The following is a 26,125-nucleotide window of genomic DNA, read 5'->3' on the forward strand; positions in this document are numbered from 1 at the left end:
AATTAGTGATATAATTATATCTGTACAACCCCTATCATTAACAGGTAGAGGCTTTATGCCTTGCATTATGTTCAATCAAAAAAGTTAACTGAGATTTCTAATGAGTGACAGAGCTGGGATCGGAACTAAGACCTACTTGATTTCAAGACCTGTACTTCTGCACAGACCAGGATAATGGAAAGATAGCAAGAGTAGATGTAACCAGTGGTCAAAGTCACTAACGACCTCTTTTCCCTGATAAAATGTCCAACCCAGCGCCACCATCATCATGTCTCTAGGGTACAGTTAACTTGAGAAGTTAAAAATAAAAAGTATGATCTCTGCACTTCCATCTCCCCTGTACACAAATGAAGCAGTGGGGACGGTTGAAGCAATTCTAGTCAGCAATGAACTCTGGATTAAGCCCGAGTTACCTGGCCACCATCTTCATGTGCCTTTCGTATGGAGTTTTGTCGAGAGTCAATCCAGTAGAGCTGCTTGTCCAAAGGGTCATAGTCAATGGCCCGGACGTTCCGAAGGCTGTGGATAGGAAGGATGATGTCAGGGCTCTGTTGTTCATCAATCACCATGCGGTTGATGGCGCTCTTCTGACTGAAGAGCAGGAAGGTGGTGGGAGCTTTAAAAAGAAAAGAGCAAATCTAAAACACAGTGAGGGACTGGGGCTTCATCAGCCGCGAGGTTTGGCGAGGCGGTTACTGTATCTCCAACTGGAAGGGCTTGGTAAAGCTAAGGGAAGAAGGCTTTGGCACGCGTCCAGAACCGTCCTTCAAAGGGAGAACACTCAGCACTCGGCTTATCAAGCTGTTGTAACTGTTCCCCGCCCTGTCCCTCCGCCTGCTTCTTCTTCCTGCTTTCTCTGATGGTGCTGATGGTGCTGTGCTGCCCAGAGCGGTTCTGTTGGTTTACCTCTAAATCCCACCCACACCTCCGGGACCATTCCCCAGCCTCTGTGTGGCTTCCCTTGACCTCCTCCGCGCCCAGGCAGATGAGATTCTCCCAGTCTGATTCCCACGCTCACTCTGTGTCTCTTTAGTCACTCTACTCCTTTCCAGTTGGCCTTTACCTAACTATTTTCAGTTACATAGTTATTACTAGACCTTTGGCTCCATTGTAAGTGACTGATATGTCTTCTCTCATTTAATAGAGCTTTGCATCTGATGAACAATTCAATGCTCAGTTACATCTGAATAGATGCCTGGGATGTTAGCAGGGAAAAGGCTCAATCACTCTTAGAGTTACAGAAAAGGGATGGACTCTATAAAAGATTTATCTGTATGTCTCATTTTTAGTTATTAAAAAGGTGAATTAGAGGAATAAGTTACAATTTTGTACCTAGATCTCTCTGGCCATTGATTTTTTTTTTTTACCTCTAAGATTTATTTATTTTATATATTTGAGTATAGTATTACAGTCTTCAGACACACCAGAAGATGGCATGAATCCCATTAAAGATGGCTTTGAGGCACCATGTGGTTGCTGGGATTTGAACTCAGGACATCTGGAAGAGCAGTCAGTGCTCTTAACTGCTGAGCCATCTCTCCAACCCCCTGGCCATTGGTTTTCAATCATCTAGCCTGTTTTTTTGTCTTACAAAAATACCAAAGATCTTATTTTTAATTAATCATTTAATAATAACATAAAAGGTTATAGATTTTATTTGCTTTGCAGGGAGAAGAAGGAAAAAGTGATAAACAAAAAAACAACTAATAATAGATTGGAACGTAGCTCAGTGAGAGAAGACTTGCCTAGCCTGCATGAGGCCCTGGGTTCAAGTCCCTATAGACACTTTAACACTTATCATGTATAATCTTGAAAGCAAGCATTAAGGTCAGCTGTAGTGCCTCTAATCCTAGTACTCTGGAGACTAAGGCAGAAGAGTCACTGCAAACGCAAGACTTAGATAGGGTGAAGCTGTCTAAAACCAAGAACCCCCACCCCAAACAAAACAAAACAAAACAAAAATAGGGGCTGGAAAAAAACAGCTTAGTGGTTAAGAGTGCCTGCTGCTCTTGTAGAGGATGTAAGCTTAATTCCCAGTACTCACATGGCAGATCACAAGTGGCTTTAATCCCAAACCAAGGAGACCTAACATTTCTTAGTGGCCTCCATGGGTACCAGGTATATACATGGCACAAATACATACGTGCAGGCAAACATTCATACACGTAAAACAAAACTTTAAAAAAAAAACACAAAACACAAAACAACAATAAGTATAACTTCACTAAAAAAACGTTGTGTTTCTATGGTAAGATGATACCATTCATGAAATGAGAAGGTGTGCCCAAGACAACACTTCCGTATCCCAGGGACTGAGCCTCTCGTTACTCTGGAGTCATCTCCAGTTCAGGATAACATCTGAGAAGTAGAGAAACGAGGCCAACAGTGATTTTATGGTCAGCCTGTGTTATGTGATGAGAGCCTATCTTCAAAACACAAACAAATGGCATTTGAGAGTGTTACCAGCAACAGGAATACCTAAAAGTACTTTTTAAACCTTAATATAGCCCCTCCCCACTACTGATAAAGATAGTTTGTCAGTACCAATTCTTTAATTTGCTATATATTTCCCTATGTTTATCATTAAATTTAATTTAAGGGGCTGGAGAGACAGCTCACTGGTTAAGAGCTCTTGTTGGTACAAGATTCAATTCCCAGCACCCACATGGTAGCTAACAGCCTTCTGTAACTGTAATTTTCGGGGATCCAGTGAGCACCAGGCATACATGTGACAGACATACTTACAGGCTGGCCAACAGAGCAATGAGAAGAAATTGTAATAATATACTGTAATTTAATTGCCACTATTTGCACTAGGGAAACTACTAAGGAGAATTAGCACCACCCACCTGAACACAGGAGAGCTGACTACCATAAGAGATGGCCACAGAGCGCAGCACAGAAAGAATGCAAGTGCTAGGCAAGAACGGTTTGTATCGTGGGTAGGACTGAAATGGATTGCACTGCGCTACTTAGGACCACATGCAATTTAAAACTTACGAATAATTTCTGGAATTTTCAGTTTATTATTTCCAGATGGAGGCTGACTACAGGTAATGGAAACCACAAAAAATGACGGTGGGGGCAGAGGGCTGCTGTAGTCTATACACAGAGATGTGATGAGACTTTATTTTCCTTGGTGCTCAGCCATTACCTAAACCCAACTGACACATCCTTCTCAAGGGCGTTGGCACAGGAAGCCATGCCAGAGCTCCCTGGCAGAGCTCCCTGTCTGACCTCTGACCTTCACAGCTCTTACTTGTGGCTCAGGGCTTTCTCATACTCATACGGATACAAAGGAACTCACTGGCACTGACAGAGATAGCTGATAATTGCAATACTGCATTTCTGTTAAGTTCTTCATTAGATAAAAGCTCATATCCAGTTTAGAAGATTCAGTAAATAGCCACTCAATTAGAAATTTCCATCACACATTGACCTAATAACTTTGAGCACTGTTAGTAAGAGTTTGGCTATAAGAACACACTTTACATGGAATGGCTGTAATGTTATCTTCCCACAAAGGATTACTTTTTGACAATACTATTTTCTTAAGTGCCATTTGTATTAAGATTCAGTCAGACTTAGAAGAAAGACCTTGGTATTTTAGTTCTCAATTGTTCCTGTCCAGGAAACAACCAAATATATACTGGTTCCTAGTGAGTTTCGTTGAGTATTCTCTTCCAAGTCAGACTGTAAGCAGTACACAAGATTCCACAGTCATTGTAGAGCTTATTCTAGAAATGTGTAGCGTGAGAAAGCCAGAGGCCAAACCGTCCGTATATGGCTGCAGTCCTAGCCACTCAGGAGTGAGAAAAACTACTTAAGCCTAAGAGCTCAAGACTAGCCTGGGCTACATAGTGTAACCTCCATCTCAAAACAAGCAAAACCAAATCAAATCTGTTTCTAAATAGATGCTTATTAACAACAACAACAAAAGCAAGAAATCTACTCAAAGATATTGCTAGGCCTGCAAGGTGGCTCCCCCAGCAAGGCAGAGGCACTTGTGACTAATTTTGATGGTCCCAGTTCCATCTCCAGGATCAACTCCTCCAGTCTGTCCTTTGACCTCCATATGTATGCCATGAAATAAGCATGTAGCATGTTCACATGGACACACACAATCAATTGAAGCGTAATTAAAATTTTTAATTAAAAAGTTAACAATCATTAATTTTTAATTAATATTTCTCAGAAGCTGATAATTTGAGTTCTTACCGTCCATGCTTAAAGTGACACAACACATCCATTTAAAAGTCTAAGTCCATTCTCCAACCCTCAACCACATTCTCACATCTCCTATAGAAAGATCTTAAAAACAGAACAAACAAAAGAAGCTAAGCACAGTAGTACATTCCTATAATCCAGTACTTGAGAAGCTGAGGCAGGAGGATCAGAAGTTCAAGCCTAGCTCTCAGCTACAGAGTGAATTTTAAGCCAGCCTGGGTAACCCTGTTTCAAAATTAAAATAAAATAAATAAATAAACAAACAAAGAAATTAAAGTCACTAGGTTTTTCCTAGCCTTGCATTCCCTCACTGAAGATAGCATGAAGAAGCTGGAGGTGTAAGCGGAGCCATCTTCCGCTCTCTTCAGACAGCATCAGTAAGTTAAGAAAAGTAAGTAAAGAAAGGTGCTGCTCATGGGTAAGAACAGAACTGTCTTCATGGCCAACTTTACCACATAAGACAGTGTCATCCATGGTACCAAAAGCACTGACTAGGAGCCATGCTGTGTACCTGGGGGACTCAACTTGTCCAGAGGGAACATCATTTCCCAATTTACACAAGTACCATAAGGCCACTTGTGTATCAAAGATGGGATTGCGAGACCTAGCTTCTTGCTTCGTCCCCCAACGTCCTTACTCACTCCCTACATCTACTAACCTCCTGGGTCACATGTGGACATCCTCAAAGCTCATCTCCTCAACTCCTTCAAGTCCTGACCTGAGTGCCACCTTAGTACACATTTCCTGGCAGCCCTATTAACCTCGTAATCTCTGCCCCCACATTTTCTTCTCTTGAGAGTTCTGTTCATCTTCGCAGTTCCAGGGAAAGGGAAGGTTGGTGAAGGCAGGTATTTCTGTCTGTTTCATTCATTGTTAGTATTTTCCAATGGTTACAATCAGGCCTATCATGTAGTTAAGTGCTTAACACATACTGAATGAAAGAATGAAAAAAATCATGTAAAGAAATAAGCATGGAATGACAACAAAGGCAACCCGTTAGCCTTGATTTTGTAAGTACAAGAATAAAGCAGGAGGAATGAAAATAAGTAGGTATGACTGAAAAACTCCCACGTCATACATCACACAGAATGCCATTTAATCCCTATATTCAAACACACCACTCAACACTAAGAGTGTCACTTAATCTCTATATTCTAACATGTCACATGCCACAAGGAATGCCATTTAATCTGTATATTATCATTTTACGGATAAGGAAACTGCAGCTCAGAAAAGTTAAAGGTTTCTGGAGACCATTAAACTACTGAGTGGGAGGCCACACATTCTTTCAGAACCACCCCATTTCTTCATTCATTTTATTTAACAGTAATTCCTGAGTGCCTACCACACAGCAGAAGCACTAGTCTAGACACTTCAGATACACCAGTGAGGGGACCAGGAACAAAGCTGCTGCTTCATGGGATACACGGCAAGCAATAAGCAAAACGAAGGAAGTTACAATGTGTAAACAGTGGAGTCACAGACTACGGCACACACAACAAAGACTTGTGAGTGCTATGGAAAGCAGCAGTGGGCCTGGCAGTGATCGCGGTGGAAGGAGGTGTTCCACAGTAAGTGCTGCAGATGGCATCTTGCTATGCAGGTCACAAGTAAGCAAAGACTTAGACATGAAGGATGGAAGGATGGAAGTTTTGCAAAAAGACCATTCAGGCATATTAAGTAAGCAGATCAACAGTCCTGAAATGAGACTGATTTGCATATTTGAAACAAGCAATTAGACCAATGTGTCTGTTATAGAGAAAGCAAATTAAAGAATAGTAGATAAGGAAACTTATCATAGGTTAGAGAAGGAAACTGGGTGTTTGGGATAAAGATGCAGCTATGAAGTGAGGGATATTGCTCATGTTGCGCCTTAAACACTTTGTATGAGCCAGGGTTTTTACTCTGCACGAGCTAGAGAGCACTGTCACACTTGAACTCACAGACAAGCAGGTCTGACTTGGCTTTTTAAATCAGTCATGATGTAATTTATGTTGGAATGTTTTTGAAAGCAAGAACCTAGACATTAAGCTCTTCCTAATACACGGGTGTATTACAACTACATGCAAATATTAAATGGTACTCGGAAGGAGCACACAAGAAGCCTTGAGGCACTGCTAACTGTATCAGACAGTCAGTCAACAGATACTAGGGGCCTGCAGCACTGATTCCCCACGGTGATCAGTCACCAACCGACCAACCAACCAACCAACGGGGCACGTGCACAGTGATCTCAGAAGTGCTATTTATGTCTCCACTTTCTAACAGTCCTCACACCAGTCTCTCCTTCCCCGCAGAGCTGGAGTTCTTGAGAGAGATGCTTGTGATGGCTGCCTACTCCTCCCTTCCTTTCCCAGGCTCACTGCTCACGTCTACTCCAACTTGTCCTTCGCCATCACTTCCCAGAAATTACCACCTTCATGGTCACTTTGGCCAACATGGATGGAAACAATCTAAAGGATAAAAAATATTTTCCAGACCTCACCTAGCCTCTCAACAGCCGTCGACAACTCATCTCTTCTTTGGCACCTCAATGCTGCCTGCTTTGATTGCTCCTCTGGCTATGCCAATTCTCAGTACCCTCTGCAAACGTGTCTTCCTGAACCAGTGATTTGAGCTGCCAGGACGCTTTTTTTATTCTCCACAAGGAATTAAAAACCATGGCCCATAGTTTGCTGCCCTTTTCTGTAATACAGCCTATGGCTGTTTCCATGCTTCAAGGGACAGACAGGGCTGGGTGGAACTGAGTAGGTATAACAGAGCCCACACATCACATGTCTAAAATCTGCTACCTGGTTTGCTGGGCCCAACACTCCTTTCCCTGTAGGGAATCCCACACCTGCAGCTCTAAACTACAAGCCCTCTACTAGTGCACTGACTCTGACACCAACTTGGAAACCATCTTTGCTTTGCTCCATCTCTCTTCTTCTCTCCTCTAAGTTCATTTCCAACATTCTCGCTAACTCTGAAGCACACACAGAGTCCACAAGCCTCTTTCCATCACCACCACACTGTGGTCCAGGTTTCCCCAGGGCCACATCACCTTTCACCCATTCCCACAGAAGCTCTACAGTTGTTATTCACATTTTTAAAAAAAGATTTATTTATTTATTATATGTAAGTACACTGTAGCTGTCTCCAGACACTCCAGATCTCGTTACAGATGGTTGTGAGCCACCATGTGGTTGCTGGAATTTGAACTGCGGACCTTCAGAAGAGCAGTCGGGTGCTCTTACACTCTGAGCCATCTCACCAGTCCTATTCACATTTTTAAAATGAGAAAAATTAAGGGTAAAAAATTGTTGAGGGGGGACTGGAGAGATAGCTCAGCGGTTAAAAACACTCACTGTCTGCTAGTTAAGAGCACGCAGGTTCAATTCCCAGTACTCACAAGACAACTCATAAGTGTCTATAACTCCAGTTCCAGGAGATCTGATACTCTAACACAGATAAATATGCAAGCAAAATACCAATCCATATAAAATAAAAATAAATTTAAAAAGATAATCCTAACAGTATAACATTTTTTAAAAAGTTATTTGCAAAAAAAATACAATGTGTGGGATTCTCTAAAGCATAACTGCTGAATTATAATCTGTATTCTTTGTTCATAATTGAAGTCTATTTCAGAAAAGATTAAATCCTTTGCTATATGACACACTTTTTTTTCAGATAATGACAGTGTAATTTCACTAATTAATTATATCTAAAATCTTACACTAAGCTGTTACTTTCTTCCCAACTGACAGTCTCCTGTGTCCCAAGACTCTTCCTGGCCTGATGTCTTATATATCTCTTGACCACTTACTAATTTTCTTATCTAATCCTCAAGACATGGGTCTCTATATATAGTTAAGCCATATACCAGGTTTTCCATAGCAAACAATGTTGTAACATGCTTTTTTGTTAGCACTGTGTGTTCATTTTTTAAAAGAATTACTTATTTTATGTACATGAGTACACTGTTGCTGTCTTCAGACATAACCCCCCCCCCCAAAATAATAAAAATAAAATAAATAAATAAAAAGCATCAGGTCCCATTACATACAGTTGTGAGCTGCCATGTGGTTGCTGGGAATTGAACTCAGGATCTCTAGAAGAGCGGTCAGTGCTCTTAACCACTGAGCCATCTCTCCAGCCTCCCTGTGTGTTCACTTTTAATGTGAAATTTTGGTCAGCTTTTAAAAGGATATTGTAGAGTGTGGTGGTTTGAATAAGAATGGCCCCCACAGGCTCACAGATTTGAATGCTTGGTCACTGGGAGATGTGGCCTTGTTAGAGGCAGTGTGACACTGTGGAGTGGGCAGGCCCGGTGTCACTCCCTTCCTGTTGCCTGTGGATCTGGACACAGAGCTCTCAGCTACTTTCAGCACCTGTCTGTCTGCACGGTGCCATGCTTCCTTTCATGACGAGAACAGCTAAGCCCCTGAACTGTAAGTCAGCTGCAACCAAATGTTATCCTTTCTAAGAGTTGGCTTGGCCATAGTGCCTCTTCACAGCAGAGCGTTGACTAAGGCATAGGGACAGCCTTCTCTCTCATGTCAAACTCTGGACCCTGACGAGGTGAGAAGAATCAGTGACTGCACACATGGGCAGTGTCCCCATCTGTCAACCGCTGCTTCACCCTGGGTTTAACTTCTTCATGTGCATTTTCTGTATGGCTTCAAACATAATGGAAATGCTATTTGTCCTGTTTTATGTATTTCAGAGAAATATATTAGCATCCTCTCTGTTCTGCTGCACGCATTGCTCTTCCCTTATGATAAGTAAGTGTCATGTATGGACACACACTACACATGTTTTACTAAATACTTAAGATCAAAAGTAGAAGGCAACTTTGTATGAAACTAAATTGCTATTATGAACTGGAGGGTAAAATTTGCTACATCTCCCCAGTTTCAACCTTTGGATTATACAATGTTTACTCTTTAAAAAAAATCTGAAACATTCTCAACATGTTGCTTTGACTTCTAATTCTAGCTGCCCCCGGGTACACTGTAACTTACCACTGCAGGTCCTGTTGTCAGCATTCAGGGAGTAGTGGGCAGGGCATCCACACACAAAACCTCCGACGGGCACAGCCAAGCAGAGGTGGGAGCAGTGCCCGTTGCTGGAGGCACACTCATTCCACCCTGCCTGCCGGGAAGAGTGGAAGACCAGGATGTCCATCACATAGTCCAAATGGCCCTGGATGATGGTGCGGTTTTGGCCACTGGTTTTGTTGGCACGTTCAATGCTGCGTCGGCTCCAGTCTGTCCAGTAGATGTAATCTTGGTACTGAGTTAAGCCAAAAGGATGAGGCAAGTCATCTGCTATAACTTCACGGTTGAGTCCTATTTTGGGAAAGTCAGTAGACAAGGGAGAGACATCAGTATGTGAGGAACAATTATCTTTTGGGGTAAAAAAAAAAGTAACATATGAAACATTAAATTTAAAACAGAATACTTCATTTAAAAACAATCCTAAAACCAGGTGAGACCTCTAAAAGTAGTCCATGCGTAGTCTGACTCCTGCCTAAAAGTCATCTCTAAGTCGCTAAGTCTCTTCAAACTCCGATGGTTTATTGTGACTTTGATTTTCTCTCCTGTGCATGAGACTCAGAGTTCAGTACTTCATTCTCCCTTCCACAAAAGGACGGGGAATGCATGTGCATAGCAGAATCCCTTCACAAGTATCAGTACAGACCCAATAGTAATAAAACTTTGCATAATATATAAATAAATCCAAGTAACAGGGGTCTACTAACAACAACAACAAAGATACAAAGATGCAATTCTAGAATAGCCGCTGATACAAAGTGTCAGCCAGAGCATCCAAACGAGGGCAGCCAGTGAGTTTCCATAAACACCTAAGCAAGAAACAGTGAGGCTTACCGAGCATATCTGAGGATTCTATTAGGTTAGTGTCCAGGTCTGTCCAGTAAAGCCGCCTTTTAGCATAGTCGATGGTGAGACCATTTGCTCGGCCTACATTTGGAACTAATGTAGTGCGTTCACTTCCATCCATAGCAGCCCTGTCAATCTTAGGCTTGCCTCCCCACTCAGTCCAATACATAAACCTGGATTCAAAACAGTGGAAATTTAACAGTCAGCTTGATTTTCTGAAAAAAGGAGTCACAGTCATGTATAGTAACTGAACGAACTTGAAAAAAAAAAAAGAAAGTCAAGTAAATGGATAAAAAGCCATGGCTCCATTCTCCAAGCACCTGGTCATCTCCAGCTAACTGTGCCCTGCACTCCTGCAAAGGTGTGGCCATAGGGCTCTCTTCAGTCATCCAATCCAACCGTTCTACCCAGACGGGAGCCAGAGGCAAACCATGATTTCTTTACCGCAGCACTAACACTTGTAAAACTAGTATCAAGAAAAGGATTAACAATCTGGTCTAAGAATCCTGTACACTTTACTAAAATATCTTTCTGAATTTCTGAGTGTAAGCAACTTCAGATTTTTAAATACTGGTTTACCTTCCAACTTATATAAATCAACTTTCTTTAAAAACTAGCTGCAAGGGTACACTAATGTCAAAATAAACAGTGGCTTTTGAAAGGCTCACATCAAAGGCAAAGCCAGAAAATATATTTAGTTATACAGCTCAAGAGAACATACTACACAAATAAGCACAATGTAGACCATCCTAGTATGTTGGCTGAGCAAGAAATACAAGTACTAATATCCTTATGACATTTAAAATATCTTCTACTTACACCTTACTTTTCAGAGGGTTTAATCTTAACGCTCCCTAGGGCTTTTTCTATATGGAAGGCCAAACAGTAAAGAAGTATGAAATCTCTTATGTCATGTTTCCAAGCCAGTTACATGGCATAGCTAGAACTAGAACCTTACTCTTAACCAAATACTTTGCCAGCTAAGCTAGTCAGCTGCTAGTGTTAGCACTGAGTCTGGGGAAATCCGTCCGAACGCTGGCTCTCATGACTTAAGGACAGACATTCACTCAACAGTCTGCCAACTGACAGTTCACTTGGTAGCAATCTATCTGCTATGAAAATTAGAGTTGCTTGCATTTGTTTGTGTCAGTTGAGGGCCATGCACACACTTCAGCGATCCAAAGAGAAACAACTATGATAGAAATTTCACCCTTGCCAGGGGCAACCTACAATAGAGTCCTCAGTTTTAAGTACTGAGTTTCTCTGATTGGCGACTCGCGCTTAAGCAAAGATCACCACAATCGCACCTCAGTTTCTGGTACACTAAGAAACTGGCCTTCCCATGGCCTCCCATAGATGAGCAAAGAACTAACAGTGAGCTTGATGTGAGGATTCCATTAGAAACTATTTTTTCTTTCTTTTTTTTTTATTAGATATTTTCTTTATTTATAATTCAAATATTATCCCCTTTCCTAGTTTCCCCTCTGAAAATCTTGTAAATCTACAACTAACTTGAGATAGCATCACACAACCATTTTATGACTTGCTGTTGGCTTTCGTCTCATGTACCTATGAATATGAAAGGATGTTTTATTTTTGCTTTTAACTTTATTTAACAGAGTATTATATTTTACATGTCCTCCTCTAACTTTTACATAAACTTGTAATGAACAAGAAAGGAAGGAAGGAAGGAAGGAAGGAAGGAAGGAAGGAAGGAAGGAAGGAAGGAAGGAACTATTTTCTTAATTTTCAGATGTCTCAGTTGCTACATGAAACATGCTTACCTCTTGTAATAAGGACCACCCAACCTAAAGAAAGTGTGCTGTACCTTATTTATAATAGCCAGAAGCTGGAAAGAACCCAGATGCCCCTCAACAGAGGAATGGATACAGAAAATGTGGTACATCTACACAATGGAGTACTACTCAGCTATTAAAAAGAATGAATTTATGAAATTCCTAGGCAAATGGATGGACCTTGAGGGCATCATCCTGAGTGTGGTAACCCAATCACAAAGGAACTCACAAAATATGTACTCACTGATAAGTGGATATTAGCCCAGAAACTTATAATACCCAAGATATAAGATACAATTTGCTAAACGCATGAAACTCAAGAAGAACGAAGACCAAAGTGTGGACACTTTGCCCCTTCTTAGAATTGGGAACAAAACACCCATGGAAGGAGTTACAGAGTCAAAGTTTGGAGCTGTGACGAAAGGATGGACCACCTAGAGACTGCCATATCCAGAGATCCATCCCATAATCAGCTTCCAAACGCTGACACCATTGCACACACTAGCAAGATTTTGCTGAAAGGACCCAGATATAGCTGTCTCTTGTGAGACTATGCCGGGGCCTAGCAAACACAAAAGTGAATGCTCACAGTCAGCTATTGGATGGATCACAGGGCCCCCAATGGAGGAACTAGAGAAAGTACCCAAGGAGCTAAAGGGATCTACAACCCTATAGGTGGAACAACATTATGAAATAACCAGTACCCCTGAGCTCTTGACTCTAGCTGCATATGTATCAAAAGATGGCCTAGTCAGCCATCACTGGAAAGAGAGGCCCATTGGACTTGCAAACTTTATATGCCCCAGTACAGGGGAATGCCAGGGCCAAAAAGTGGGAGTGGGTGGGTAGGGAAGTGGTGGGGAGGGTATGGGGGACTTTTGGGATAGCACTGGAAATGTAAATGAGGAAAATACCTAATAAAATATTTTTTAAAAAAGATTAAAAAAAGATAAAAAAAAAAAAGAAAGCGTGCTGTAATAAACAGGTTAGTTAGTCTATTGTATAACACCAACGTTTCCCTAAGTTTACAATAAAGACTATACTAATTGCCCACTTTAAATTAGTGGGTATCCTAAAATGCAACTTTTGGGGCAAGGTCTTGGGTTTGATTACCAACAACACACACACACACAGATTTAAAAAAGTGAATGGCACCTTTTAAAATACACAGTATTCTACCCCTTACCTGCAGGGGGTACATTCTAATACACTGCCCTCAATACTGTGTATCTGAAACTACAATAGTAACAAACCCTATACTGTTTATTCTGTGTTTTTTCTATACTTCACTATGATAAAGTTTAATGTATAAATGTGGCCCCAAAAGATTAGCAACTAATAAAAAAAAGTAGGAAAAATACATAGCATAATAAAAGCAATTTAAAACTTACAATCTTCTCATTTCTTGAATGCTTTATCTAGTTATTTCTAGACCACTGGTAACTAGAATCGTGGAACACAAAACCAGACCTTAGGAGTGAAGGACCCACACTAGTTGTTTCTCAGTGTGGAACACTGTTTCAGTGGGTTTCTAGTAGAGGTTGGGGCTCTATATCCTGAAGGGATCTGAGAGAGAGCAAGCAATGTCCAATAATGATAAAGCACTGTTCCCTCAGAATATTAATGCTGATCAATGAATATTTTATTATGAATCCTATCTCACTTTCTTTAGTGAATGTTATGATGGAATAATTTTAGTAATGAATTATTATTAAGCAGCAAAATATGAACAGCTTGGGTTTTTTCCCTTTTATTTGTTCATTTGTCATTGTGGTGGGTTGTTAATCTGCAGCTGGCTGGAACTCATGATGTAATAAGGCTGGTCTTGAACTCCCAGCAATGCTTCTGCCTCAGCATGCCAGGTGCTGGTCCCACAAGTCTGAGGCTCTATGCCCAGCGATAAATGGTTCTAAATTAAATCTTTCCTATAATGTAGTTGTCACATTAGTAATAAACATTAAGACATCAATGATGTAATCATAAGCACTGTGTGATGAAGCTGTAAAGAATGCACACATAAAAGTATTTACCCTTCAGCAGGATCCAGTGCCAGAGCTCGAGGACTGTCAAGGTCTTTCCATACCAAAACCTGTCGGTGCTGTCCGTCCAACTTCGATACCTCAATGCGATTTGTTCCTGTGTCTGCCCAGTATAAGTTCTTCCCAAGCCAGTCCACTGCCATGCCTTCTGGATAATCTAAGCCAAACTCTACCACATGTTCCAGTGCACTGCCATTCATAAAGGCTCTGCTAATAGTCTGCAAAAATAAAATTTGCAACTAAGACACACAGCTTAAGGTTAAAAAAGTTATTCAGAAGTCTGGATTTTATTGGTGGTACAAAGACATAGAAGTGACAAATAAATGCAGCTATAATTAAGCCACTTCAGGGGAAAACTTCTAAAGTGAAGAATCAAAATTTCTTCCTATTAAGGCAATGAAATGAGATGCCTGGTTGGCGCATGTGTGTGTGCGTGTGTGCATGTGTTTGTGTATGTGTGTGCATATGTGCACCTGTGTATTTTTGCTTGTCTGGTGTGTTATGTACGCTGGGTATGCACAGGCACAGGCCAGAGAGGAACCCTGGGTGTCTTCCTCTATTGTTGTTCTTCACTATATTCCTTTAAGAAGGGTCTCTCACTGAACCATACTCTCACTGTTGGAGCTATCCTGGCAAGTCAGCGAGCTCTTGGGGCCTCCTCTCTCTACTCCTCAACACTGGAGTCCAGACGCGCACAGCCTTTCACATGAGTCTCAGGGATTTGAAATCAGGTCATCACCACATTCTGACCCTGGAGCCATCTCCCAAAAAATGAGTTTTCTTTGGACATTTCTAGGTAATCAAGTGACAAGGGGACCAGAATGCTTACTTGTAGTCAGCTTTCTGAAGACATCTGAAAGCACCCGAGGCCACTGTGCCAACTCAGGCCTTAGCCCCTCCAAATTCATAATATAAACAAAACCAATTTTTTTATATCATCATTACAGTTTTGAACCCCATAAAATTTAAAAGTTAGTAATAGATGATCCCACCTTACAAGTTCTAGGCCAAGTGGTGTATAAGTGGTATGTTTCTGCAGATACTCTCATTTAATACAAGAGTCCTGCAAGATGGCAGATCGCCCAGTTAAACCCAAGGTTTATTTACGTTTCCCCACTCAATTAGCAAATTTGCTTAAATACCACTAGAAGGCAAATGTCTGGCTACAACATTTCATGTTCTTTGCAAGTTATAAGTGCACAACAGTTATCTGACATAAAGCCACAATCTAGAGGAAAGACTATCCCCCAGCCTTTAGTTAGGTGCTACCTCTCACTTTCTCAGTAAGCTTCTCAGTAGTAAAGCTAGGGGAAACCAGGATGCTATAATCCACACTCAGTGTGACTTCCCACCAGCCAGCTGTCTAAGCCTCTGTGATTCAAGCTCTCCTTTGGCCCTGCACTTCAAGCTTCTTTGCTAACCTTCAGTGATATATCAGTCCAGTAAATCCTGTTGTCTGTGACATCAAAATCCAAAGCAGAGGCTTCTTTGACACCAGTGAGAGGAATGGCCACATTGTTGTTGTTTGTTTCCAAAGATATGCGTCTGATATCCGCTCTCCTCGAGAACAGAAGGAAAGCCTCGGGGACAATGCATGTCTTCATGTCACTGATGAGCTCAAAGCCAATGGGACAGGCGCATCGAAGCCCCTGAGGCCTGTACAGGCAAAGATGGCTACATCCTCCATTGTCCTCAGCACAGGGGTTAGAACCTAAAAGAAAATAGGTTACAACAGGTACAGAAAAACACAAACATTGGCATTATCAACACATACTCACTTTTAAAGCAGGACATATTTGTTTCATGGTTCTTCTGTCGGTCCTGACCTAGTTCCAACTCTACTTTTACAAGCAAGCAGTACTGGGATTATCCATGAGAAAAAGTATGAACAAATGTTTTATACCTACAGTAAGCAGTAAACTAAGGGCATTTTATATCTATTTATCTATCTATCTATCTATCTATCTATCTATCTATCTATCTATCTATCTATCTATCTATCTATCTATCTATCTATCTACACACACACACACACACGAGACATTGAGCTCCTGTGATGAAGTGGCTGCCTATGGATCTAACCTAACAGATCACACACACTGCGGTGTCAGAGGCAGGTATAGTAAAGATTTTAAATTGATTCAAACATCAACGATTCACCTTTACTCTCTGCCACTTCTCTTATCTTTTTTAGGTCCAGATCCACTTCTCAGAGCCTCTGGGATGACTCACCAATGATTCTGTGAACACTTGTGGCCTTCAGTCCCATGAGGTCTGGCAGCTGATCTATGATGACCTCCCTCTCTGCGCTCCGTTTGTGTACTCTCTCGATGCTCCGCCTCTGCCAGTCAGTCCAGTAAACATAGTCACCCAGCAAGGTAAACCCAAATATGTGAGGGATCTTGTCTTCCACCAGCACTCGCCTCCCGGTGCCATCGGTATTCATAACCTTCAGGTTTGAGATGGAAGAGAAGGAGGAGGTCTAGGTCAGTACTCATCCCTTGAATGAGTGTAAAATGGAAACTCCCACCATCTATTGCATCAAAATCCAAGTCTCAAAAGTGCTGCTAAGACAATGTGTCATAAAATACAAAATTATTTAGTGACAATTATCCTAAACATTCACCTTATGTTCGTATGTGACCTCCTTTTCTGTAATTTCTTATTATCCTTCCTTTAAAATTTTTCTGGTAAGCTTAGATTTAATATGAAACTCTTTTATTGAATGACTCAAAATTAAACATGTTATCATTACCTTCCGTTTGCATGTGCTTCTCAGATTATAAAGTATGTAACCCTGTATCTAGAGCTGCAATCCTTCTGTGCATATACACGTCAAAATCAAGGCTATACCCATTCCTCCCAGTTACACAAGAGCAGTGTGAGTGAATCCAGCCTTGCATTGTACCAACCTATACTAACCTTGTTTTGAAAGATGGAGGCGACTTCCTAATGCTTAATTCCATAAGAGTGTTGCTACAGTTTTAAATGGCCTATGTGCTAGGCAGATCAGTCTTCAGGGAACTTATTCTGGTACTAAACATGTGAACATGTAACAACATCTACCTCTACAAACCTTAAGAGGCATCAGATAGAATCTTACATGCAAATATTAACTTTTTAATCCAGTAAGAAATATTCCAGGTAAGGGGCTGAGAACATAGCTCACTTATCTGTGGATTCTCTGTGCAGCATACAGGAAACCCCACGTTCAATCCTCAGCACCTCAACAAAAAAAAGTGCAAAAAACAAAAAGAGGCACAGTGCTACATATGCCTGTAAGATTAACACTTGGGAGTGAAGACAGGAAGATCAAAACTTGAGACTACATAAGGACTTGGAGGCCAGCCCAGGAGTCCTGAGACAGGAAAGGTAAGGAGGCAGGGTATCCCTAGTAAGTCAGCACTGTGACTGTCCAGACGGGCACGTGTTAGCTTTCCCCCACCTGTAAAAGCTCACATATACTTGCTGAACTTCCATCAAAGAAAGCTGGCACTCAGAAACTGACCATACAGAACTGTTCCGTGCCCCTGCACTATCACTCACAAGTGTCAATAATATTGGATATATAGCTAATGAAAGACTATATTCATTTTTCTCTATCATATATGAGATTATTAGACAACTATATGTAATAGTAAACAATGTTTTCTAAAGATCAAAAACTAAACACTACTCCATGTCCTTCATGAAACACTTATTGAAGTTAACATCTAATTTAAAAAAAAAACCATCACCTTTTTGAATATTCACATTTTCTTTCAATAGGTCATTCTTAAGATAAAATTTATGTGTAAGTAATATTTTTATTTTTAGATATGCATGTCTGTGCATATGAGCATGTATGTATGTATGAACACATGCATGCAGGTACCCATGGAGACCAGAAGAGGATGGAGAATCCTCTAGAACTGGAGTTATTGTTAACTGTAAGCTGCCTGATATGAGCAAACCAAACTCTGATTCTCTACAAGAGCAACAAGTGCTTTTAACTGCTGAGCCTCCTTCCTATTTTAGATAAAATGTAAAATAGTGTATATCAGTAGAGAGGTAAGCAGTGAAGGGGAGCCAGCTATTTCCTTGTGTCTAACTTGAATGTGTGCTCTAGCAGGAGTTTAACTCCTTCTACAGTTACTATTCAAACACCAAATACTTCAGTAAATGATAAGTCGATTTTAAACTGGGGACATGATGAAATGACTTCTATCACAAATAGGGCAAAACAAGAGAAACTATCCTGTTTGGATGCTTGGCTTGTAAAAACAAGGTATACTCTTTTAACCTTAATGCTTAAAGTGTTTACTTTAGAACTCTTGGTTTCTCCTACTACAAAATGTGTGCTGTCATAAAAATGGATGAGATGGATGGATGATGTATGGATGAGATGATTGATGGATGGATGGATGAGATGAGATGATGGATGGATGGATGGATGGATGGATGGATGGATGGATGGATGGATGGATGGATGAGATGAGATGATGGATGGATGGATGGATGGATGATGTATGGATGAGATGATTGATGGATGGATGGATGGATGAGATGAGATGATGGATGGATGGATGGATGGATGAATGGATGGATGGATGAGATGATGGATGGATGGATAGATGGATGGATGGATGGATGAGATGATGGATGGATGGATAACTGTGCCTACTTTAAGAACTGGAGGGTGTAAAGGCATAAAGAAGTCACAGTAGGAAGAATATAACAACTGGGAGTAAAGGAAAAAATAAAAATCCCTATGGCTGCTATCATCATGTCTATAAACCTCGCTCTCCTCTCTCCAGCTCTTACAGTTTACCCAGGCTCTTAGAAGCACGGTCTGTAATACAAAGTGCTTGTGTTGGCACTTTCCATTTCATTTATTTTAGTGTCCTTTTCTGAGACAGGATCTCACAATACAGCCCACACTGGCCACAAACTCAAGATTCTCCTGCTTTAAGGCCCTGGCAGTGAGATGGCAGGAGTCTGGCATCGTTCCCAGCTTACATGCACTTTCAGAATATCAGTGACCATAATCCTCTCATGGGATCATGAGGATCGATAGAGGTACCTGTGCAGAGCTCTCAGAGCAGGCCCCTAACAACAGCCAGAGAGCTCATCTGTACAGTGCTCTCACTCGCATTCCTACAGTGCTGACCCGGACCACAAATGCTGTTCTTCCTCACATTTTACACCTACAGGGCAAGACACAATGGGTCAGGAGAATGGAACCATTTTCCCTTTCTAAAGCCAGAGATAGAGAACAACTTTTGGCCCTGTTCTCTTATTTCTCAAAATTTGGGGTAAAGAATTTTTCCTTTAATAGATATCCAAATTGAAAAAGTATTTACTTAAAACTTGTACTACGTCCTCATCTTAAGATTTATTTTTATTACTTTTAATTATGTGTAGGTGTTTGCATCTGCATGCAGGTATGTGCACATTAACACAAGTACTCTGGGGGACAAAGGTCTCAGATCTCCTGGAGGTGGCGCTACACTGATTGTGAGCTTGCTGGTGTGGATGCTGAGAATGAAACTGGATCCTTTAGAAGAGGATCAAATGTACTCGCTAGCTGCCTATCCAGCCCCATTATATCCCTATCTTAAGTCAAGGAGATCATCTGACTCGGTCCGCCCACACTGGAGCGGAATCCAAGCCCTCTGCTCTATCAGAAATTTCAAGAATGTCCTCCCAACACCTCCCGGCAGCTTCCCTTGGACTTTAACGCGGTGTCCTGGGAAAAGTGTATACAAATGGAATGGTTCCGCAGAGCCACTGCTGATCTGTAGTTCTGATTTTGTTGCCATATTATTATTTGCATATGATCTGTGACAACTGCCTCTTCCTCTCATCACTAAGTCCTTTAACTTGCTGTCAATAGATTCCAAACTGTAACTCAGATGAAGAAACTAGAAGAAATGGCCTCCAACTCCCTTCTTGCTTCCCTCAGTTCCCATGCTCTTTCTACATCGTTTTTAATGTTCATTTTTCATAAAACCCACTGAAACTCCACCAAACTTAGTAAAATCTCATTTTATTTTTTTATTGTGAGGTTGCTTTTCAATTTCTGTTTATTTTACTGGTGCCTGAGAAGGAGGGAGAAAGAGGAGGGAAGGGGGGGAGGGAGAAGGAGAAGGAAGACCAGCTGCATATTTTTCAAGATTAATAGATTTCAAAGATCCTACTGAGTCAACCAGATTTCTGCTGCTATCCTGATGTAGAAAGTGACTTAGGAAGACATCTCTGATGGCAACCTGAGACTATCAAAGTTTCTTATAAGATTATGGTATACTAAAAGAATTCTGGTTTGACTAGTTTTATTGCTATCTTAAATCAATTATCTCACATTATATTATATTTAATAAATTACACTAATTTGCTGATTACATTCAAAGTTATCCGTCTTATTAAAATGAATGTCTGAAAGTACAAATGAGATGACTAATACTGAATACTGTAAAATAAAGTTTACATCTCTACTTCAAAAATATTAAAAGATCCACCAATGTCATTCAGTGAGCTCTATCACCCTGCATCATTTTGCCTGTTCATTTAGATGAATGAGCAACAAGATGACCGAGGGCTGAGGAGATGGCTCCCTTGTTGTATAAGCAGGAGGACCCGACTCTGCTCCCCAGAAACCACACAGGAGGCTCAAGATGGTGGCACACGCTCACAATCCCAACACTGGGAAGATGCCTAGGGATTTCTGGCCAGCTAGCCTAGCCTACTCAGTGAGCTCCTAAGGGTGCCTCTCTCAAAAAACATGGTGAACAACATCTGAGAAGGACTCCTGGCCTCCACATGTACCCACATACACCAGCAAGTCCCCAAACACACAAAATAAAACTAAAAGTTTTAACACAAACTTGAATGATCAGGAGCTGGGAAGATGGCTGTGGTTAAGAGCACTGCTAGGGTCTGTCCTTGGCACCAATATGGCAGTCCACAACCCTCTGTAGCTCCAGGTCCAGGGATCTGATGCATTCTTGTGGCCTTGCAGGCACCACACATGCATAATATGAAATACATACTTACATGTAGACAAAATACCCATACTCATAAAATAAAAATATTATATGTTTTTTAATGGAAGACTAGGTATGAATCTAGATAATAGGCTAAGAATAAAATTAAAAATCATAAATAAAATTAACAGAAGCCACAATTCAAAATGACTTTTTTAGCTCTTATAATTCTGCATATTCTATTTAATAGCTACCCTTCCTCAAGTCCTCTGATTTTTTTTTTTTAATCTCAAGTGATCAGCAAATAATAGTGACAAAACAATTAAACTGGGTTCAGATGCTCTATCGCACACTGGACAGCAAGTGGCTCACTACTAACCCTGTTATTCAAAGGCTAATCAGAACAATGTTAAATCTGTCACAGCAACAAACGTCCAGTGGGTGCTTAGTTTTCCTACTCATAAAAATTATTTTACTGAAATGTTTTAATACCCAAGCATAAATGGATAAATTTAATTATTGAAATGTAATGCTATAAAATAATAATAAGTACCTAAGTATGAAAGATATGTGGAAATAATGAAATGAAATAACCACAGTGATAAAGGATAAAATTAATACAGGCCTATGATGTGCTGACAGCCTCATCCTGTTTCCTAACTTCAGTCCTATCTGGTTTTGTTGCTTACACATAGATAACTAAGTTAGTGAACAAAAGGAGCCCTTTGCCCATCGGACGGGGTCCACTGTGACTTTTTCACACTTCTGCCTTAGGGTTTCCACTGCTATGAAGAGACACCGTGACCAAGGTAATTCTTATAAAGGACCATTTTTTTTTGAATACTCACTGTAATCTTCATTTTATTATGTTATTAACAGTAGACATTTGTTATAGTTAATTAACAATTTTGTTCTTAGCTATAAAATCACAGTTCCATTATTAGGATGAAAAATCATTAAAATGAATACATGCTTAATATTGCATTGATATAATTATTTGGGCTTGTTATACTGTGGTCTAGACTTAAAATGAACATATGCCACAGCTGCTCTTCACCAACCTCCACTTCACAGAGAATATTGCACAGTACCTTGTCACTGTTTGCATTCACAACAAGTTCTGTGCACTTGTTCCATTTATGTCCCTCTTTATCACGCTCTAATTGTCTTTTCAGTGTATAATATACATGTCAGTCTGTAAATGTGTCAACCACTTTTCCTTGAGAAGACAGCTTTTTCTTTCCCCTCTTACCTATAGTGTGAATTGTAAAAAATAAATTAAAAATAAAATAAAATTTTTTAATTTTAAAAAAAAAATCTAAGTCTACAGAACACCATCCTCATGAAGTCTCTTAAATGGCCTACAATAGCATCCTTCCAAATCTAGTAACAGTGAAACATGAGTTGCTACATATAAGTTTTCTGGACCACATTAAATCCATAACATGATTTTGTGTAACTGTAAACTTTGGTACCTTGCATCAAAAGATTTGACTTTAGCTCAATTTAATTATTTCTTATTTAATCTGTATTTCATTGGTTGTTCAGTGCTGACTATCTACAATCCACACTAAAGGACCACATTAATTGGAGCTGGCTTATAGAGTCAGAGGTTTAGTCCATTATCAACAAGGTGGGAGCATGGCAGCTTCCAGGGAGGCATGGCGCAGGAGGAGCTGAAAAGTCTGCATCTTGAACTGACTGCAGCCAGGAGAAAAACTGATTTTTCCACACTGGGCAGAGCTTCAAAGGCCATCCCTACACCGACACCGTTCCTCCAACACAACCATGGCTTCTAACAGTACCACTCCCTATGGGCCAAGCACATTCAAACCTCCACACCATTTCTCCCTAAATCAGAGATTAATAAATGAAGGGAATTCACCAAATCACTACTGCTAAGGTAAATGAGAGCAAGGCTAAGTCCAAGAGGTGAGCTGCATGTGCAGTCAGACCACAGCATATAACCTGTGGACCAGAGAACAGGGAAACCCCTCAGCAAACAGCAGCTGAAATTCATCTTGAAGAAGTAAAACTCTGACATGGAAATAAGGTATTTCTAGAAGAAAAGAATCAGTGTATGTTAAAGTCACAGGGTGAAGGGTGAACTCCGTGTCTTCTGAGAGATTCTAACAAAGATGCTTTGACTAGGGCAGAAAGAATCCGCACAAGACATAACAAGTCATGTTTACTTCAACTTAGTTGATGTAATTAAGATGTGCTAAATATTTTAACATAATTGTATTCACATTTTCCCTCTTAATTCCTTAGTCTTCCTGTTCTCATCTGTTATAATTTTGACAACAGAATTGGGTCTAAAACAATGTTCTCCAAGGAAAACAGAATACAATTCACAAACATGAGCCAAGTGAGTGGCAATTTCAGCTTCTCTAGTTTTTAATCTGGTATTCTGAGACAAGCTCTCACTGTGTACCCCACTTAGCCCTGGCCACACACATCAACCCTTCCTACTTCAAAGGGCTAGGATTTTAAATGTATGCCACCATGCCCATCTTTTCCAAATTCTCTGGTAACCACTTTGTAAAAAGTAAAATGGAGCACAGACAACATTATATACTTAATCTAAGATACCCAAATCTTTTCTCAACAAATAAATGTTAATAAATATTAAGTTTATTAATTAGGTTTTAAGAATTTGTTTTTATTCTAGGACTTTTACTCTGGATTTTATACAGGTCAACTCAGACACCCACCCATCTGGCTAGTGGCTGCATGCTGGTCTATGTGGATTCAAGTTTCAATGAGGTCAGTATACAGCATACAATGAATTTATTCTTCTGCATTTAAACTTATATTCCTACCCATCCTGTGCCTGTTATCTTCAGTCTTGGGTGGAAGGTACGACAAAAACTACACTTTAAAATCTTCCTTCTTACATTTCCTTTACAAGCTCACATTTCAGAACAGTACCTTCTGTATTTGAGAGTAACTAAAAGGCCTAACTACTCTGCTTCTTCCATCTCAAAGCAGCAGTAAGGGAACTCTCCCCTTGAGCTGTGCAGCGTTCTAGCTGAGCCAGCACAGAGAGCTGGGTGTTCACCATTCCCTTTATTCTGCTTTCTCTATGCCTGAAGTTCTCCATGAGAAAAATGGAGGGAGAGAGATAAGGAACAGGTCCAAAGGCACCTAAATAACAACAATAATGATAATTGCTTGTGAGGAATAAATGCTCTTATCGCTTTTGTTCTTTAATAGGATGCAGAGAGCAATTAAAAGGAGCCTCTGAAGAAATGAAAGGATCAACAGCTTAAGTGAAGTCTGAACGTAAAAATTAAAATCTATAGAATGCTGCTTCCATCTGTGTAAGGTGCAATGACTCCTGGAACCAGTTTCCTTCTGCAGAGGTGACATTGCTACTAGGAAGCGTGCTCTCCGGTCAGCCATGCTGCCCTCAGGAGAGGCAGCATGGAAGATGAAGAAGCTGCTCCATCTCCAGGAAAATTGCTACCCAGTTCTCACTGCCAGCAGTTTTAGAGAGATTACTAGGTTTATACACACAATTTTAAGCCCTTTATATTCAAAATAAAGCAAATCATGGTAAAAGCTCATTTGTATCTAAATCCAGAACAAATGAAAAAAGTTCAGGCGATTCCAAAAGATAACCTTTATACTTTAAAAACTAAGCCAGCATTAATTATATCTGGCAACTCCTGAGAGTGTTTCACTTCATTACCTCAGACTAGCTTAATTAGCTAAACTGAAATTAGACTTCTGTCATTTCTAAAATCTAACTCTAGATCTGAACTAGAGTCTGCAGTGGCTCAGCACCTACCACCACATTGTGGTACGGTGTTCACATTCTGAGGCATTCCCAAATTCTGTTAACCACACTGAGATATAGGCTGTAACAGGCAATAGATTTCAGCTAACACGTAGAACACAATGTGCACAAAGACTAAGTAATGGCAAAATTCCCATAGACATCACATCCAGTTTTTCAGCAGCTTCATCAGCTAATTAAACGTCAAGACAGACTTAGCCATGAAATCTTGGCCTGCTGCCAGCCAACTACCCAAACTGCTTCTATGGAACTTCACATGACTAGACATGTTGATGGAACACATGACAGAAAAACAGCTAGAGTGGTGAAGCTATTGAGTTCCATAGTGTACATGTAAATTATACTCTAAATCAGCAATTCTCAGCCTGGGAGTCACGACCCCTTGGAAGCGGCATATAAAATATCCTGCATATTAGATATTTACATTATGATTTATAACAGTAGCAAAATTGCAGCTATGAAGTAGCAATGAAGTAATTTTATGGTTGGGGTCACAACATAAGGGAAGTTGGGAAACACTGCTGGAAATGCATCGTTCTGTTTTAAATACCGCAGTCACCATCCAAAGAAAGCTGGTCATTCAAAGCTGTGTATGAAGAATTTAGAGACGTGTATTTTATCTTTGATACAAAAATCTAACTGCAGCAGACTGTCATAGTCAAAAGTAAACAAGCTGAAAGAGGGGGTGGGAAAGGGAACACTGCACTTAGAAGGCTGAGACAGGAGGATTACTAGAGTTCAAGAGTTCAAGACCAGCCCAGAAAATATAGCAAAACAACAAGAAATGCTCTGACACAAAAGGCGAAATTAAGGGCTATCTATCATGGACCTGTTTACAGTGCCACCCTCAAAGCTCTCCAGCCTAGGCCAAGACCCCTTCCTCTGAGCATACATACATGCTTTTAGCACTAAAAAGAAAATTGCAATGTGTTAATTATACTATGTAATTTTATATAATTACTGAAAATAATCAGGCTTAGAATTAGACATTTCCAGTTACTAGGCTTCTTTTTCAGATAGAGCCTTGGTTCTTAAATTACTATTTCGATAGAATCTTTTTAAACCTGAATTATTCAGGGAAAGTATATAATTAAGAACTGTTTTCCATATGTATCTCTGTATTCAAGGCCAGCCTGGTCTACAGAGTGAATTCCAGGGCTACACAGAGAAACCCTGTCTTGAAAAACTAAAAAACGAGAGAGAGAGAGCGAGCGAGCGAGCGAGCGAGAGCAAGAGTGAGAACGAACTGATTTCCAGATAAAGGCACCATTACGATAAACACTATTAAATCAATTATATTCAATGATTTATCAAATGCTTCTGAGAGTTCCACTGTCTTGAAGTCACAAATAAATCAAGAAAGAAACACTGTGCTAACTTACCTCTCATTCTTTTTAAACACAGCTAAAATAAA

At 40.4% G+C, this 26,125-nt stretch overlaps 1 protein-coding gene across 2 annotated transcripts in view; it reads right to left on the reverse strand.

Moving 5' to 3' along the window:
* Positions 1-26,125, reverse strand: part of Lrp6 (low density lipoprotein receptor-related protein 6) — a 120,438-nt gene that overhangs the window by 23,800 nt on the left and 70,513 nt on the right. For both annotated transcript variants that reach the window (NM_008514.4, XM_006505657.4), the window contains 6 exons: positions 16,180-16,396; positions 15,369-15,658; positions 13,939-14,165; positions 10,101-10,285; positions 9,234-9,560; positions 414-616 (listed from right to left, as the gene is read on the reverse strand). In NM_008514.4, coding sequence (NP_032540.2) covers positions 414-616; positions 9,234-9,560; positions 10,101-10,285; positions 13,939-14,165; positions 15,369-15,658; positions 16,180-16,396 — 1,449 coding nt within the window. The remainder of the gene's footprint in view (positions 1-413; positions 617-9,233; positions 9,561-10,100; positions 10,286-13,938; positions 14,166-15,368; positions 15,659-16,179; positions 16,397-26,125) is intronic.

Source organism: Mus musculus, chromosome 6, assembly GCF_000001635.26.
Source record: "Mus musculus strain C57BL/6J chromosome 6, GRCm38.p6 C57BL/6J".
Classification (NCBI taxonomy): Eukaryota; Metazoa; Chordata; class Mammalia; order Rodentia; family Muridae; genus Mus; species Mus musculus.